The sequence below is a fragment of the Molossus molossus genome, unplaced genomic scaffold, assembly GCF_014108415.1.
Source record: "Molossus molossus isolate mMolMol1 unplaced genomic scaffold, mMolMol1.p scaffold_m16_p_8, whole genome shotgun sequence".
NCBI lineage: Eukaryota > Metazoa > Chordata > Mammalia > Chiroptera > Molossidae > Molossus > Molossus molossus.
The window spans coordinates 94,947,899-94,964,983 of record NW_023425402.1 but is presented as its reverse complement, the minus strand read 5'-3'; the positions used below and the strand labels follow the sequence as shown (position 1 = coordinate 94,964,983).

The 17,085-nt window shown below is 41.5% G+C and overlaps 1 protein-coding gene and 1 non-coding gene across 3 annotated transcripts in view; both read right to left on the bottom strand.

The window, feature by feature from the left end:
- The window catches only part of UTRN (utrophin), a 466,391-nt gene that overhangs the window by 62,155 nt on the left and 387,151 nt on the right, over window positions 1–17,085 (bottom strand). For both annotated transcript variants that reach the window (XM_036248256.1, XM_036248257.1), the window contains 3 exons: window positions 12,188–12,249; window positions 9,801–9,875; window positions 1,372–1,573 (listed from right to left, as the gene is read on the bottom strand). In XM_036248256.1, coding sequence (XP_036104149.1) covers window positions 1,372–1,573; window positions 9,801–9,875; window positions 12,188–12,249 — 339 coding nt within the window. The remainder of the gene's footprint in view (window positions 1–1,371; window positions 1,574–9,800; window positions 9,876–12,187; window positions 12,250–17,085) is intronic.
- Window positions 4,098–4,201, bottom strand: LOC118622149. The gene has a single exon (XR_004957964.1). It is a non-coding gene; the product is annotated as a small nucleolar RNA U13 (small nucleolar RNA).

Sequence of the window (17,085 nt, the reverse complement as noted above, 5' to 3'; positions counted from 1 at the left end):
TAATATTTGTGAATATTGGAAAAGCTTGCTCTAATCAAAAGTAGAAACACATTTTTAATCAAATCATCTCTAAAGCTACTGTCTTCACCATCTACTTGCACAGAATCAGCTCTAACTGTGTGCATCTGTGACCTATCACATTTCTTTTCCTCTAAACCAAACGAAATGCTGATAAACACACATTTTCCTACAGCTAATGAATGGAAAATAACTTTTTGGGGCTGAGAGAAAACCAGCAGTCCTCATATTCTTATTTTATCTTCGCATATTTTAATCCCCTCCCAGAAGAATGAATAACCCCTAATGGTTTAGAAACGTCAGCCCACAGCAGGTCTTTCTAGAATTATTTCAGAAATTCATTGTCACATTCAAAAAGTCAAATTAATGGCAACTTTGTTATTCTGGAAGTTTAGAGTGCTCTTTATGTAACAGTGAGTACCTAATTAAGTTACAGAAATGAGTACCCTGCGGCATAGATTATTTAAAACACCATATCCATGCATAATCACCATTGCAATAAGTAAAGCTAACACCAAAAGAGACATCAAATGCCTTTAATTGCCATTCAAGTTGCTCTTAAGTTGTTGCACAAAAATCGCAGGGTGATTGTGAGCCAATACATTATTTTAATTCATAACAATAACTACAAAATATTGTCCTTTGAAAAAAAAATACTATATAAAATTCTAGAAGGAAATTAGATTTCCTCTATCATGGTGACAAAAAAACAAACAAAAAACATCTAGGTATTTGACAGCTTTTATAATTGAAGCAACATCTTAAAGTAGTGGATGGACATTCTTTTTTGTTTTATTGTCGTTAATTGCTCAATTTTGGGAAAGTCATTCATTTTCAACAATTAACATAAATATTTCCACTGAATAAAGCACTTTTAAAAAATTCATTAGTCTCAGAAAGACAAGCATCACATGATTTCACTTATTTGTGGAATAGAATGAATAATCTGTCAAACAAAAGAGATCCAGAGACTTGGAAGTAGGGAACAGACTGACAAACGTCAGAGGGAAGGGCGGAGCGGGGATGGGGAGAGATAAACCAAAGAACTTATATGCATATATCCATAACCAATGGACACAGACAACATCGTGGTGAAGGTCGGGGTGGGGGCGGAAAGGGGAGGGAATGGGGAAAAAAAGGAGGGACATCTGTAATAACTTCAAAAATAAAGATATATCTATTTTTCAAAAGATATCTGAATCTCAGTGAAAAATAATTATATAAGAAAACTTATGTCAAACTTCCATCCTATATTAATAAAAATATTTTGAGAAAGGAAAAAAATTACATATTTTATATTATTAATATATTTCATTCAATAACTGTACTTTAATGAAAAATATTAGAACTTACGTGTCATATACATTGAGCAACCAGTTGAGACACATATCCACACAGAGTGGGACATTGACCAGGTCCTTATGCATTTGTTCAAGGCCGTCATAAGTTGTTGTCAGACAATTGATGACATCTGGAACACTAAGGAGCTGATCATTTTGGTTCAGCTTGTGCTGTTTGAAAACTTCATTTGTTGTGTTCAGCTCTAAGAGATCCACTAATCATGAGAGAAAAAGGAATATGTTACAGTCATTACATTACACTACAACAACATTGGACCAAAAAGATTTCTAGTCGTATGTGTTCTCTAATCTAAGAATTGATTTTATATTTTTTTAGCTAATTTCAGTTTATAAAGTAATAAATATCATTTCCATTCTTACATTCCTAAGCCCTTCTTTTATCCATATTTCCATGCTTCTGAATTAGAGTTCTATCACTTTTCAATACGATCCCACTTCACTCTTTGGAATATCAAACTTTCCTGCTTTCTTTTTCTGACTTTTTCCCTCTCTGAGCTCCTTCTACTTTTAAATATAGAAAGGCACAAATCCCTAAATCTACTCCAAATCACAGTAAGTCCCAGGTGTTCCATTGCTTTCCTTCTCTTAATTCCTGAGAACAGCCTGCTCACCATCCTCCCAATTCACCCTCTATCACTGCCAAACTAATCACTGTCAGACAATTTCAGAATATGTACATTATAAGATACAAAGTTGACTAAAGATGTTCAGTTTGAAAAAAAAAGAAAAATGGGTGTTACTATGCATAATAAATAGCATGAAGATTCATCAAAATATTAAGAAGAGAATTACCATATGTTACAGCAGTTTCTCTTCTAGGTACTTATCCAAAGACTATAAAAACTCTAATCAAAGAGATATAAGTACCCATTTTTATTATAGCATTATTCACAATTGCCAAGATATGGAAATAGCCTACGTGACAATTGACAGGTGAATGAATAAAGAAGATCTGATGTATACATATATAAAATGGAATACTACTCAGCCATAAAAAAGATAAACCATTGCCATTTGTGACATAAATGAATCGTGAGATTATTATTCTAAGTGAAATAAGTGGAAAGGAAAAGGATAAAATGTATGATTTGATTCATACATGGAATAGAAAACAAGAAAGAAACAAAACAAAGTCATAGATACAGACAACAGGTTGGTGGTTACAAGAGGGAAAGGGGCATGGGGTAGGGCAAAATGGGTAAAGGGGGTCAAACGTCTGGTGACAGATGGAAAATAGACTTTTGGTGCTGAACATGTAGTAGTGTCTATAGATTTCTAGGTATAATGCTGCATACCTGAAACTTATATAATGTTATATATATATGTTACCTCAATAAAAAACATTGGACAAACAAACAAATGAGCTCTGTAGAAAAGTAATAGTTCTCCACTGCCTACTGAGTGAAGCCAGATCTACAGGGCCCCCACGATGCGCCCTAACTTCGCTTGCTTCCCACGATGCGTTGGCACACAGGCAACCTGCTGCTGGCAGGAGGAGGGGAGGCTGGCAGGCTGGCAGTCAAGGTCCCACAGGCTCGGGTCGTCATGTACTTGCTCCCATCCTAAGTCTCTGTGTGCGGAGCATGTACGGTTGTCATGGCCGGTGCTGGAGCACAGACCGTGAGCAGAGAGGGACAAGGCGTAGCTCCTGTTCTCCAAGACAGAGGACAGGCATCCGATAACTCTCCTAAAAGGAGGAGGGAACGTGCCCCCGGGGAAGAAGACATCAATTTCCAGGGGAGCTATTCCTGCGGGGGGGGGGGGGGGGCAGCTGGAGAAGGCTCCCTGGCCAGGTGGGTATGAAATGGGCTTTAAACAATAGAGAAGAAACAAGATCCATGTCACATGAGGACAGAACGCCAGGAGGACAGACTGCTCGAGGAAAGACGAGAACTCGAAGAAGCCCAGGGGGCTGGGGGGGGCGGGATGGGTGGATGGTCCGGGCGGACGCGTGGCTGGCATGTTTATTTACCGTGAGGCCGACACTCGGAGCTCATGGGGCCCCAGGGGAGGCTCACAAAGGCCAGGAGTAAGATTTTAGACAAAACAAAAAAAATCTTACATAATCTTTCTTTTAAATCAGTGTTGAGTCATGTATTACCTAACCGAAAACAGGGAAACATACATTATTAAACCACCATGTAATTTATCTAGTTACTAAGTGTGGAGATGATTCCTCTAATGCAAACAATTGGGTTTAGAAAATTACAGAATTTAAGGTCTGCTCATGGAAATTACTGCTTTATAAAATTCTTCCCCTCCCCCCATAGTTAACGTTAAAGATGAAAAGAAAGCAGCTTAGGGGAGCTTCGAAAAATAATGTCAAACCGACTCATTCTTCCCTGTAGATGCAAAACTGTGCCCTCAAGAATGTGGTGTTTCGCCCTGGCTGGTTTGGCTCAGCGGTTGGAGCATCAGCCTGCGGTCCAGAGAGACCCGGGTTCGGTTCCCGCTAAGGGCGTGTACCTCGGATGCAGTTTCTCCCCGGCCCTGGTCGGTTGTGCGGGTGGCAGCCACTCGATGTGTTCCTTTCACATCGATGTTTCTCTCTCTCTCTCTCTGTTCCTCTCTCTCCCTCCCGCTCTACCTGAACAAAAAATGGAAAAATGTCCTCAGGTGAGGATAAATAAAAAAATAAAAAAATAAAAAAAAAGAATGTGGTGTTTGCGAAAGTTCACGAAATGAACAGCTTCCTCCGTATCTACCTGTGGTTTTTCACGCCAGACGGGTGATGGGCCGACCTGGTACCAGGCTCTCAGAGAGGTACATCGCACACAAGCGGGTGAACACCCAATCATCACGCTTAGGAACGACAGAAGGAGCTTATTTCCCTATTTTTAACTACTGAATAGCCACTAATTTTGAACGTTGAAAGACATTCATGATACGTGTCCACTCCAGCTGTTTAAACACCCCAGAATAATTTATTTTTCCAAGTTGTCTACCATGGGAAAGAACTACTTTAAAATTATACAGATGAAAAAATATTTCTAGAACAACTCTGCAGGGATTAAATTCAAATTATTTCTAACAACAACTCATTCTTTCAAAAAGAGAGAAAAATAGAAAAAAAAACAACTGTGGATAACAGGTCAATCCATTTCCTTCTGATGTCAAGCATAACACTGACAACATTTCAGCCAATATATATAACTGCGTAAGGTTCCTGTGAGTTAGAGATGGTGTCAAACCAAACAAAACAAAACAAAACTGAGAACCATCTGAGGTTTTCACTGTCGCATTTTCTTGACATTATACACTGTTTTCAATGATCGACTCCAGGAAGGCAAGAGCAAAATTCAAATCACTCTTCCTCGTGTGTGATAAAAGGAAGGGCTTAACAATGATAGTAGCTACAGAACTACAATTCCACACAGATACAAAGAAACATTCAGATACTACGAACTTCGAAGTTTCTGAATTTCAGCACTAATTATACCAACAACACAGCATGGCTATTGTATACCCCCACATGGGACAAAGGGACAATAGACCAAGTCCTAAAAAGACCGTTTCCTGGATAAGGCTGTTCTTACATTTCTTTCAGAGAGTCTCCTTTGTAAGATATGTTGTAAATACAACAGTAATTCGCCACCTCCCACATGTACTATGATGTCCTCCGTTTTTAGGGATTTACTCTGACACTCTGTCTTGGTGCCTAAGCAAGGCATACATCTTTCCGAGGTATGTCAGACTGCGGTACCTTACAGAACTGACTACATTTTCCCTGGCCAGTTTGGCTCAGTGGTTGGAGCATCAGCCTGCGGACCAGAGAGTCCTGGGATCAGTTCCCACTAGGGGCACGTACCAAAAAAAAAAGGAACTGACTACATTTAAATCAGAAAATTACGATCTCCTCTTTTCAAAGGGAGGCATATTCATGTGGCTAGTGGAACCAGCAGCAGAATCATTTTCCAACCCATTTTTCTGGAATCCCATATATGAGGCACAGGCAATCAAACGAAAATGGATCATCATTCTCTCCTGTAAAAACACACACTGCATAGAGCACCTGGCCTTGGGCTTTTGTGACCCTTCTGTTCTCCAGCTGGTTTTGAGCATTTCTGATTAGCACCTCTCCCAGCTCCTCTTCCCCAGACATCCAGGAACACAGGTGGCGCTCAACGCCTCCCGTCTATCAGCCTCCATCACTTCAGTTATTCCTTCTCTCTGGATGACTCCAGATTCTGTGTTCTCCTGCCTGCACACCCGATCCACATTCCCACCGCTCTGTTCCCAACCAGAGCCATACGATTCTCTTTCAGGAACCTTCACCTTAGTATGTTCCAAATAAAGGTCTTGCCTGCTTGTTATGTTTAAATCCTGTAAAGGTATTACTACTGTCTACGGACCATCAGTCTGCAAATCCTGAGCTCTCCTAACCTGCAATCTATCAACCACCAAACTCCCAGTCATCAGTTCTTTTTCCTCTCCACAAATCCATACCCTCATCTCCCCTCCGACCTGCAGCCAGCTCAGACTCCACCATCCTTCACCTGAACTATGTTCTTGTCCCCGTTCCCTCTGTCCTTTGAGCTGTCCTGTTGTCTAAAGCACACAGCCATGACTGGCCCTCTCTCCTACATCCACAAAGCAGAAAGTGGTTCTATAGCACTCTGCTCCACACACACACATGAATCCGAAATTAAATACAACGTTAGGAAAGCTGGAGGGGAATAAAAGATTAAAAGAAAATTACCTTTGAACTGGACCTGAACTGATTGCAAGGGCGTTTCTGAACACTGGACAAGAGCTCATAGGCTAGTCCACTGAGACCCCATTACTAGCTGATGTCCCCTGAACTCCAGCCAGGCCTCTGAGTGCCATGCATATACTTCCTTCTCCTCTTTCCCTTGATTACAGCTGCCTGCCTAAATCCCGTGTGGCTTCTAGGCCTGGCTTATATGCTTCCTACTCAAGGGAGCTTACTTTGTTCTTCACGATGAAGGGGCTCTCTCCCTCCTCCTACAGCACTCGCCTTTGGATTCTCTGGTACTGCCTACCACATAGAGCTTTTAAAAATCAAAATACAAAGGGATACATATAACACATGTAGTCTAAAGAAAAGTAAGCGAGGCCTGGCAGGTGTGGCTCAGTGGATTGAGCACTGTCTCCTGGACTGAGAGGCTCCGGTTTGATTTTGGGTCAGGGCACATGCCCAGGTTGTGGGCTCAGTCCCCAGGAGGAGACATGCCGCAGGCAGCCGATCGATGTTTCTCTCTCTGTCTCCCTTCCTTTTTCTCTAAAAAATCAATAAAAACATATTAAAAGAAAAGTAATAGAGCAAATACCCATTATTCATCACACAGCTAAAGAAATAGATTGCTACTAATATCTTGGAAGTCCCTTGGAAAACCTCAATTAATCCCCTCACAATCACACTTTCAATTATTGAATGTATCTATGTGTCCTTAAATAATATAGCATTTACTTGTGCATGATTTTGAACTATATATAAATAAAATAGAACTATGCAGATGATTTCTGCTACTTGATTTTTTTTCATTCACCTTTATAGTTCTAAGAGTCAACCAGGTTGATCCTAATTATGCCTTCATTTATTTTAGCTGCTGTATCATATCACATTTATGAAAATGCCAAAAATGAAACAAATTTTACTATTAAAAAGTGTAGCTATCAATCTTTTTATACATATTTTCTGGGGTACTCCTATAACTTTCAAACCCAAATCGTTTGCTCAATATGTCCTAGCAGACCGCTCTGTTAGAAGTTGCATAAGGCTCAAAGTGGAGAAGAAAACAGATCCGTCCCTCCCAGAAAAGCTTAGTTCATTTGGAGAGACAGACCGCAAACAAACAACATCTTACATTATGACAAGCGCCACATAAGAACAGCATCTATGAGATGAAACATCAGGGGTGACCTACTTTAGACAAGGAAGCCTCATTAAAGCCAGGCGACAGCTAAGCTAGCACCTACAGGAAGAGGACGCACAAGCCAGGGGAAGAGGGTAAACAAAGAGCCAGGTCAAGAGCCCTTGGGCAGCAGGAATGGATCCAGAGGTCCATTTAACTGTGCATTAGAACTGAAAGGAGCCCACCGTGGGACAGAGAGCAAGGGATGGAGCAGCGAGCCAAGCCACGGCCATTTCATTGAGCAACACAGGAGCCTGCTGCAAGGGGGAGAGCTGTGTCCACGTGTCTCCATGTGTCGTGTGCTCTCTCCGAGCGTGGGAACGGAATTTCTTTATAATTGCCTTATCTCCTGCACAGTCTTGGAGCCCAATAAATGAGTGAACAATGACAGAGACGATGGCATGCCTCTGCATGAGGACATTATGGTGGCTGGAGATTTACACAGAATGAAAGACAACCCACGACCGAAAGCCAAGGTCAGTGAAGCCAGGGCAATCGTCTTGACATCATCTGTCACACAAAGCACCCACACGGCGCTTCTGCGAGACGCAGTCGTTAGAGGCCATCACGAAAAGTGCTGGAAGAATGGGCGGCAGGTGGAGTGAGCTTGTAAACGTTCCCCAAAGGACTAAGCGTCGAGCAGCATTTGGAAGGAGGAAAGGGTTCCAGACCACTGCGGAGGAAGGGTCAGGAACTGCAGGCAGACAGAACGGGCGGGGGAGGAAGGTGCAGATTAATCGTGGGCAGGGGAGCTTGACAAGGGTGCAGAGGCCCAGGCCAGGGAGCAGTGGGGGCAGCGCCGGGAACGGGGAGGCAGGCGGCTCCCAGAACAGCCCCTGGAATATTTACAATCCAGTAGAACCCAGCACTCTCCTAAGTGTGTGGCTAAATGTCGTTCAGTCTCTGAGTGGGAGGCATCGCTCTTCTGCGCCTTTCGGGTATGAAGAAATGAGCTGGAAGGGGAAACGTTTTTCTTTGGGGGTAAAACCACCACCACCAACACCACCACCAGAAAGAAGCACCAAATGCGTTACCGTTTACCCACCCAAAAGCATTAGTGAAAACGGGGCTGTGTTCATAATGAACATGTACAAGGCAGCCCGTCCTCTGTCAGCGGAGCTTCTGCAGCACGGTCGTGTGTCCTCATTTTATAGCTCATCAGGCTGGAGGAGACCCTGCCGATCTGTCAGCTGCATGCATGCAGCTGAGCCTCTTTCCAGACTGCTGTTACCATGGACGCACGGGGCTCGGAGCATCCCTTTTGTGTGTTGCTAATTCACTTCCTATTTTCTTCTGGCTCAGCATCCAGACCACTGGCCAGAGTGCACTGTTTTTTGTTTGTTTGTTTGTTTTTCTGGTAATTTTTCAACCCTTGCTGCCATCACTATAACCCGCCAGTTACTAAGGCTCCCCAGACGATGTGATGTCAAGTGCGGTCATCTCATCTCATCACTTCCTCCACTGCCTCATCTAGAGGTGTTTTTTAGCCCTTTGTAGACTCTTCTTCCATGTGCAGATTTAGTTTTTTCGCATTTTAAAGCTTTGCATGGCTGTATTTTCTCTGAATGCTTCTATGCTGTCTTTCCTCAACTCCTCTCATGCAATCAGCTCAAAATGTATTTCCAATTTCTACTGACTTTTAAGGAGCAGATTTTTAACCTTAACATATCATTTTTCTCAGGGTTATTTTCAAAGCATCACTGAACTGCCTAGACATATAACAACTGTTAGCAAATGGCAGCAAACAAGAATCCTTGGAATTATTCAAATTATCCTCTTAAAAGTATAGGCAAATGCTACTGTCTACATTAACTACCTGATAAGACCTAAATGTTCTCTGAATAGACTCAATCATTAAAACTACAACCACAAATTGAATCCAGACAGCTTAAATCTGTACTCTAATAAAAGCGTTATATCTCATACTTCTACTTAAATTTCACTTATTTGGGGGGAATGGCTCTTGGTAAAATGATTATCACAGAAATCACTCTGAACATACTCTCTGCAGGAAAAGTTCATATTGATGATGCTAAATGTCTCAAGACATATTTAAATAAACATAGGGCCTTTGATCTGATTTTCTAAAGTGACAGTTCAAATTTGAATGAGGAATGCAATTTTTTTAGTGTTTATTGTATGATTGTATTGATTGAATTTGTTTCAAACCCTACACTTCCAAATAGATACGAGGTACTAGCAAGGCAATGATCTACTAATATATATCCTTTGATTCCTTGCTTTAATCCTTTTAAACCAGTGACAGCATACTTTTTTGAAAAACATGTTTACGTTACTACTATATTTTGGTTAATTTTGTTCTCCAACTGAGAATGGCATATGCTCATTTGTTTTACAATTGCATGCACGCTGATGGGGCGAATAATAGAGCATTTATAAAATCACAGCCAACTCCTTGAGTGTGGCAAGCTGAAAATCAGATTAACGCTACAAACACATCACCCTCTTCATTTATCTTAGTCTTAAAAAAAAAAAAAAAGGCAACGCAAAGAACAGAGTGATTAACTTGAGCAGAATGACTCACAACAGAGGGCCTTCTGTAGTCTTCGGATTTTGATGGCTGTACGGTAGGCTGAGAAACGTACATTATTCAGGTCAGCTGTAATGGAAAAGAGAACGCATTCAAACCCATGCTTATTACTTAACTTACATCGAATGGCATGAAGGCATTTATTTACTTCAGATGTGTATTCGCATCAAAAAGCCTTCTCCCAAAATCCACAGCCTTTGTTTAAGGAAATAATTAAATGCTCATTAGTACCGTGGTGAGATATAGTCCAAAGCAGTGTTACACAGCAAACTCCAAGACAGGAAAAGGAAGAAAACAAGGGAAAGGAAACACACTGGGTCTGTGAACTTTCAATGGCTTAATCAATACATGGCATCATAGGTAGAGGGCCCTTCCTCTGCACAGCTGGGCGGGGCTCTCCCCTCGGGCACTGGCCCCAAGGACAATCAGTGTTCTGCCAACCAAGCAGTCCACGGCACTACTTGGAAAGCTGGTTTTATTTCTATATTCCTCCATTCTGACCTATTTGCTCCTTCTGCCCTTGCATAGATGCAGTCAAAATTATCCCAAAGTGAATATTCAAACCCTTGGAAATAATAAATATTGCAATTTCTTTCTCTGTCCTTTAAAGAGAGAGCATCAATATTAGAGACTAGTGGAGTTAGAAGAGAACTCAGAAATCATCAAAACTGGTCCTCTCTTGCCCTGGCCGGTTTGGCTCAGCGGTTAGAGCGTCTGCCTGCGGTCCGGAGAGACCCGGGTTTGGTTCCCACTGAGAGCATGTACCTCGGTTGCAGTTTGTCCCCAGCCCTGGTTGGTCGTGCGGGTGGCGGCCACTCGATGTGTCCCTTTCACATCGATGTTTCCCTCTCTCTCTCTCCCTCCCACTCTGTCTGTACAAAAAATGGAAAAATGTCCTCGGGTGAGGATAAAAAAAACCCAAAAAACTGGTCCTCTCCTTTTGCTAACTAAACACACCAGAGGCTTTTCTCTCACTTGTCCAATCTTTGAAGTGGCCCTCACCCACCCAAATGAAAGTCTCTAGAGGAGCCTGATATTTAAAGAAACAAAAAGGAGCAAGAGGGAGGCCAGACATTTTAGGCATGCCATTTGGGCAGCTTCACCAGGAAGCTGCACCTTCACACTTCCCAGGGGACCACTGGTCCATTCTCTGTAGATCACTGGGGGAAGGGACTGCGCAAAGGGGAGATGGAAGCATGTACAGTGAAGTTGATGTGACATAGAGAGGGTGCTGCCAGTCAAACCTGGGATCAGAGACCACTGGCCAGAAGTGGTGGGTCCATTACAAACCCACAAATATTTGGAAATATATAATCCCCCAAACAAAGGAATTCACACTCTCTCGGCTCTCTGGCTCCTTCGGCTTTGCCCCTGCCCGTGTTCCCTCCATAGCCATGTGGGACTATGTACCCCACACACCATCCACTGATTGATTAAGCTAGCCTGGTGCTGGATTGGACGTGAAAATGTGGAGTAAAAACTCTGGGCAACGGCTTTGTTCCTAGTTCTGCTGAAGCCATAGCTATATTTCTTCTGGGGTGGTATGGGGGCGGGGGGCAGGACCTTGGAGACTAAGGGATGTAATTCCACAGAAATAAAGCTTTCCATAATATTTCATGCTCCCATGTGAGTCTCAGAAAGCTTTTTTTCTTGAGCTATCACAAGACGCCCACTCTCACTAGCGACTGGTGGGACAAGGAGCTCTCCTCACCGACGACGGGGTGCTCCCCACTTGTTACAGTAGGGGTGGGGGTGAGGGCCTTAGGGTACCAGCCCTCTGTCTGAAGCAGCACCTTTGCTCCCCAAAGAGCTGTTCTTTCAAAATGACGGGACCAACCGAGGAAGCAGGCTTTATAGATCATCAAAGTCACATTCTACTGGAAATCTACAGTATCAGAATTCTCGTCTCATGGGTTTTCTTGCATTTTTTAATGAAAGTGAATTTAGCTCTTCATCTCTAGTTAGAAGAAATTAAATTAAGCTAGCTAATTTAATAAGCCTTATTAAACAAAGAGTGAGCTAAAAGCAAATTTAAAAGCAGTGGATTAGAGGTTGCTGTATTATAATTATTTTTGTTTTCACACAAAATTGAATATTAAGATGGCCCAATATGAGGGAGGAGAAACCTCCCATTATATTTCTCCTTTTAAAACCATACTTTTCTGGATCATGCTATTTCAAACCTTATATTCTCTTAAGAAGAAAGTAAAACCTGTTTGCTTCATTGCCCTTTGAAATTCAACTGCTCTCATATGTCACTCTCATGACCCTTTAAACATAGCATGCCATGTAAAAAAAAAAGCTCATGATTAGTTTCCATTCAAAAAAATACCCTCTTCAGTTTAAGGGAATTCATCACCATTAAATAAAACAATACTCACCAAGAGATTGAAAGAGTTCAGTCATTTTAGGATGATCCCAACAGGTTGTCTGTGTTTGATGGCTGGGAAATAAAGGTAATAAATTTAAATAAAAGAACATACCAATAATATGAGTCACACAGAAAATACATAAATAGAATTTTTATTCAAATTTTAAAAATACATACAAAATATCCCCATGATGGATCACTCAGAAACCTGGTACCCAATTATTGATAAATAATTGTACAACAATACGTTTCTATTTGAGCAACTGTATTGAAAATGTAGATGAAAAAATTCGCTTCGTCTATTTCAAAAAGAACGACAACTAAAAGTGGAAACTTAGATATAACGTGCGCCTGCCATGGACCGTGGATCCTCGTCTCAATCAAGTCAGGTCAGTACAGGCTCCAGAATAATTCTCCTGTGCCAGGTGGGCAGACCCTCCTTCAGAACAAACCCCCAAGAGCAGCAGTGCATGGAGGGCCCTAAACTTCAGAAGTGAGTCCCAGTCAAATGCCCACAGAACAGAGAAAGGAAGAGTTGAACTAGATGCCATCACCTCACAATCTACTGAGCCCCCTTCTTCAACCTGCGTCTCCCCTCCCTCCGTGTGCATTTTCCTGTCCTCTGTGGGGACCCAGTCAGAACCTTAGCACTGTGATTAGACTTATTTTAAGCTAAAGACAGCTGAGATTCAGCAGAGGGAGAAAGAAGCCTTCTCGGGGCTTCCTGGATCTGACGAAAAGCAGCCACTCCTGCGACACGAGGTGGCCACGTCCCTCTCCGATGGGCCATTTCAGGGCCCTGAAGAAGGCAGAAAAACTACTCACGCTGGCACAGACCTCATCACACACTTTCTTATTTCATGTTTGTTCTCCTTTAAAGAAAAAAGTCTTTCCTAAAGAAATCTATTGGTGTTTTTTTCACAAGAGCCTTTTCTCCCTATCCTTTTCCCCTTCTAAGTTAGGTATCCGAGCCCCAAAGTCTTGTATACCTATATAACTTATATGCATATATCACCGCCCTGTGAGGGACCCATCACTGGGCAGCCTGCACCTCTTGCACTGCACACACACATTCACTCTTCCTCTTCTCTGGCTAATCTGCCTTTGGTCAGTTTCATCCGTAGGCCCAGCAAGTGAACCTATGAAGGTAGAGTAAAAGCCGCTTTTTTCCCTGACACCCTCTTCATAGGTATCTGGACTCCCCACTCCCCTAAGCATGTGTCTCTGTCGCCATTTTGACTTCATGATCCTCCCCTCCCTCAGTTAACCAGTATTGGCATTTTTAAAATAGAGATATTGAACACTTGTTTCTCATGATCCTTATTCTTCACTTTAAATGCAAGGTTTAAATTTTCTATAAATTCCAAAACTAACTCAAAGAATTAGAAATCTCTGGGAAATAAGTCGTCTTTGGGAAATAAAATGGTAAAACAGATGAACGTAATGCTTAAATTAGGTTCCTTCATTTTGTGTGTGTGTGTGTGTGTGTGTGTGTGTGTGTGTGAGGTGTGAGGTGTGAGAGAGAGAGAGAGTTGATCAACATTAACCTCAATAGGTCAATGGCTTTATATTTAATTTTTTTTTCTTTATTGATTTTTAGAGAGAGAGGAAAGGAGAGGGAGAGAGAGAGAGAAAAATCGATGAGAGAGAACATTGATTGACCGCTTCCTGCATGCCCCCGACTGGAGATCAGGCCCACAAACTGGGCATGTGCCCCGACCAGGAATCGAACTGGCGACCTCTTGGTGCATGGGTCAATGCTCAACCACTGAGCCACACAGGCCAGGCTGGCCTTATATTTAAAAATAGCTCACTGTCCCTTGTCTGGGTCAAAATAGAGTATTAACATTTTAAAGTACTTCAAAGACTCCCTGGATGACACTCAGTTCTGATAAAACTGTTTAGTAAGCTAGGTGAAGTGGCACAGTGCATGAGAGAGAGATTAAAACAGTCATATGATAGTATTTAAGATAAATTATTTTTTAAAACCTATGTAATATGTCAAGAGGTGGGGCATGTCACTGGGAAAAGGATGCAACCACTGTCACGCACACACAGGTAACAGAACCCCCAAAGAACTCATGATTTGCTTTGAAAAATGCTAGCTTTGATATTCACTATGGTAAATATCCTGGAATTTCCAAAATCTCAAACAAAATAACATACCTACAATGTGAAGCTCTGTCTCGGGAAGAGGAGGGAAGTTGTCTGGCTCCCTTTCTGGGTTCTCGACACTAACTCAGAGGCGAATATTTACACTTCATGTTCTGCTACTGAAAACCACTGAAACCAGTCTACCCGTTTGCTATCCAAATTGCTCCAAAGACCACGAAGAAAGTACTAAGCTGTTCCACCGAACATTTTACTGCTGATAGTACAGCCCAGAGCTTGAGCGAAATGCAGAATCTTGGACTCCTACTCCTACAGAATCCGATTCTTCACCTTAACCAAGTCCCAGGTGATTCAGGTGCACATTTAAGTTTGAGAAGCGTTGACCTAAAAAGCTGCTAACGCATGAAAGTGCAAACCTAAAACTAAAACAAATTTTAGAAACCTCCAAATTTCGCTAATAAAGCAACTTCTTCCCTACCATCAATAAGAATTAAAGAAGGATTTACTGAAAATATAGCGTCATTCAAACAACTGCATCATGGGCTCTCAGTCGTAGATAGCCTACCAGTATTCACTTGATCTCGTCTCTTCTTTTGATTAATTTCAATCCCCATGGCAACACTACAGTCCAGAGACACACAACCCACCCTGAAAGATCAAGCCAAGGCTCAAGAACCAAACGCAGCTATGAGTAGTGCAGAGCCAAACTTTATACTGAAACAACAAATATAAAGAATCACACTTTCTCTAGAGTCACAAGTGTGGTGTTTGACCAATAACCCAACCCCTATGGAGCCATGAGGGGAAACTCCTCTCTGCTCGGGCAGTGGCCTGAGAATTCAGTGGGAACGAGGCTGGCTAATAGCTCTTTTTAGTGAAACCACTAGTAGGACTTGAGGGAGCACACACATTTGGCAAACAGATGGAGGGAGGGAAAAGGCATCCCCTTTGTGAATTCAATACCAGTTGATTCATTAGGCGGAACTGCCAACGCTGAAAATAAACACAGCCTCTGGTTACAAACGTATAACTGCAGCTTACCAAACAACAGTTCAAAAAAAAGTAGGAGATGCAGTTGGCTATAGGAGTTTCTTTCTTTTTTTCTTTTCTTTTCTTTTTTTTTTAAGTGGGGGAAGGATTTTAAAGCAAAATCCACAATCCCAAAGGCTCAAAGTATTTGAACAGCTGCAGACTGCTCGGCTCATGGAGCCAAAATGCTGCCAGTCTGCCCAGAGTAGGCAACCAAAACGGAAAAAAAGTAGCTTTTTCCCTCAAAATACAACAGGTCAGGATCTGGCCAATTTCAAATAAGAAAGAGGAGTGGGACTTAATACTATGCAGCTTGATTTATTGTAAAATAAAACTGTAATTTTGCTGTAAAAGTCCTCTTTTTAAGAGGGAACAGACATAGAAATCTATCCAAGAATAAAACAAAAAATGTAAAACCTAACAAAGTAGCAATTAGCAGCTAAGTCCAAAATCATATGAAGCAACAATGATGAGAATCTGTGACATTTCCGAGGGTGTCTGGCCAGGCCAGTTTTGCTGGTGCAGGGAAAATTGTGAAGGCTTTTGATGCAGACAAAAAAATTAGTGGGTGTCCTGTGAAGCTTAAACTGCCTTTGAGCTATTTTAAACTGGGACACTGAAGAAAACGGATAGTAATGCAAATGATATTTTGTCCATAGAAATGCAAATTGTGTCCTCTGGAATGCAATTGATTGCTGTCCTGTGGATATTGATGAGTTTGTCAGCTTTGCATCCATCTGTCCGTTCACTGTGGCGACGCTTCACTATAAAGATATTCTCCTTGAAACCTGTTATAACTTCGTACTGGGTCCCTTATTCATTAGTGGGTTAAGGGAAATCTTCAACACATATTCTTTTTATATTTGCATGAGTCAAGTTTTTCTACATTTTTTTTTTTTTTTTTTTGTATTCTTTAGTTAACTTTTAAAATTTTTATTTTTGGAGCTATAACTGACATGGAACCTTGTGTAAGTTTAAAGTGTCCAACCTGTTGATTTGATACATTTACGTATTGCACTATGATTACCACTGTAGCTTTCGCTCACACTACCATGCATAACACAATTACCTTTTCTTTTTTGAGCTAGTCCCTTAGCAGCTCCGAAGTATACAATACAGTACTGTTGACTACACTCACAATGCTGGGCATTACATCCCCATTCCATATTGCTTAAATTACTTTCCACATCTGGAACAGCCCTGGTTCCTACCTGCTGTCGGCCATAATCACTAAAAGTGTCTTTTTACTGTTATCCCACTTGGAATAACAAGTGGTCCTGTATGAAATGGACTTTAAAGAAAATTAATCAATAAGACTAATAAGTAGTATATCCTTCTACCTATTATGATTCATAATGTATTCTAATAAGTCACACAAAGTAAAAATACAAGATCATACCCCAAAGAATAGAACACAAAATTGCTGTTTCCTAAAACTGTCCAATATATGAGATAATGAACCAACAGCAAAGGACAGGACATTTTGACAGATTAATAACATACTGATTTCCAGGCTGAAGGCTGCTCTGGGGAAGACACTTTCAAACCCATTTGTCCTCATTACAATGTCACTTGTTTTTTCCATGAACTTTTAAAAGATGATGAAAAGGCACCCCGTCTGTCCCAAAACTGACACTTAGCCAATCACACTTACTTGTTAATTATCTATGCAAATTTATACTTGAAACCGAACTTGCGAGGTTTGCCATTTCAATTACAATTATGAAGGCATATAAAGAAAAGAATTAAAACTGAGTTCTTTTCAAA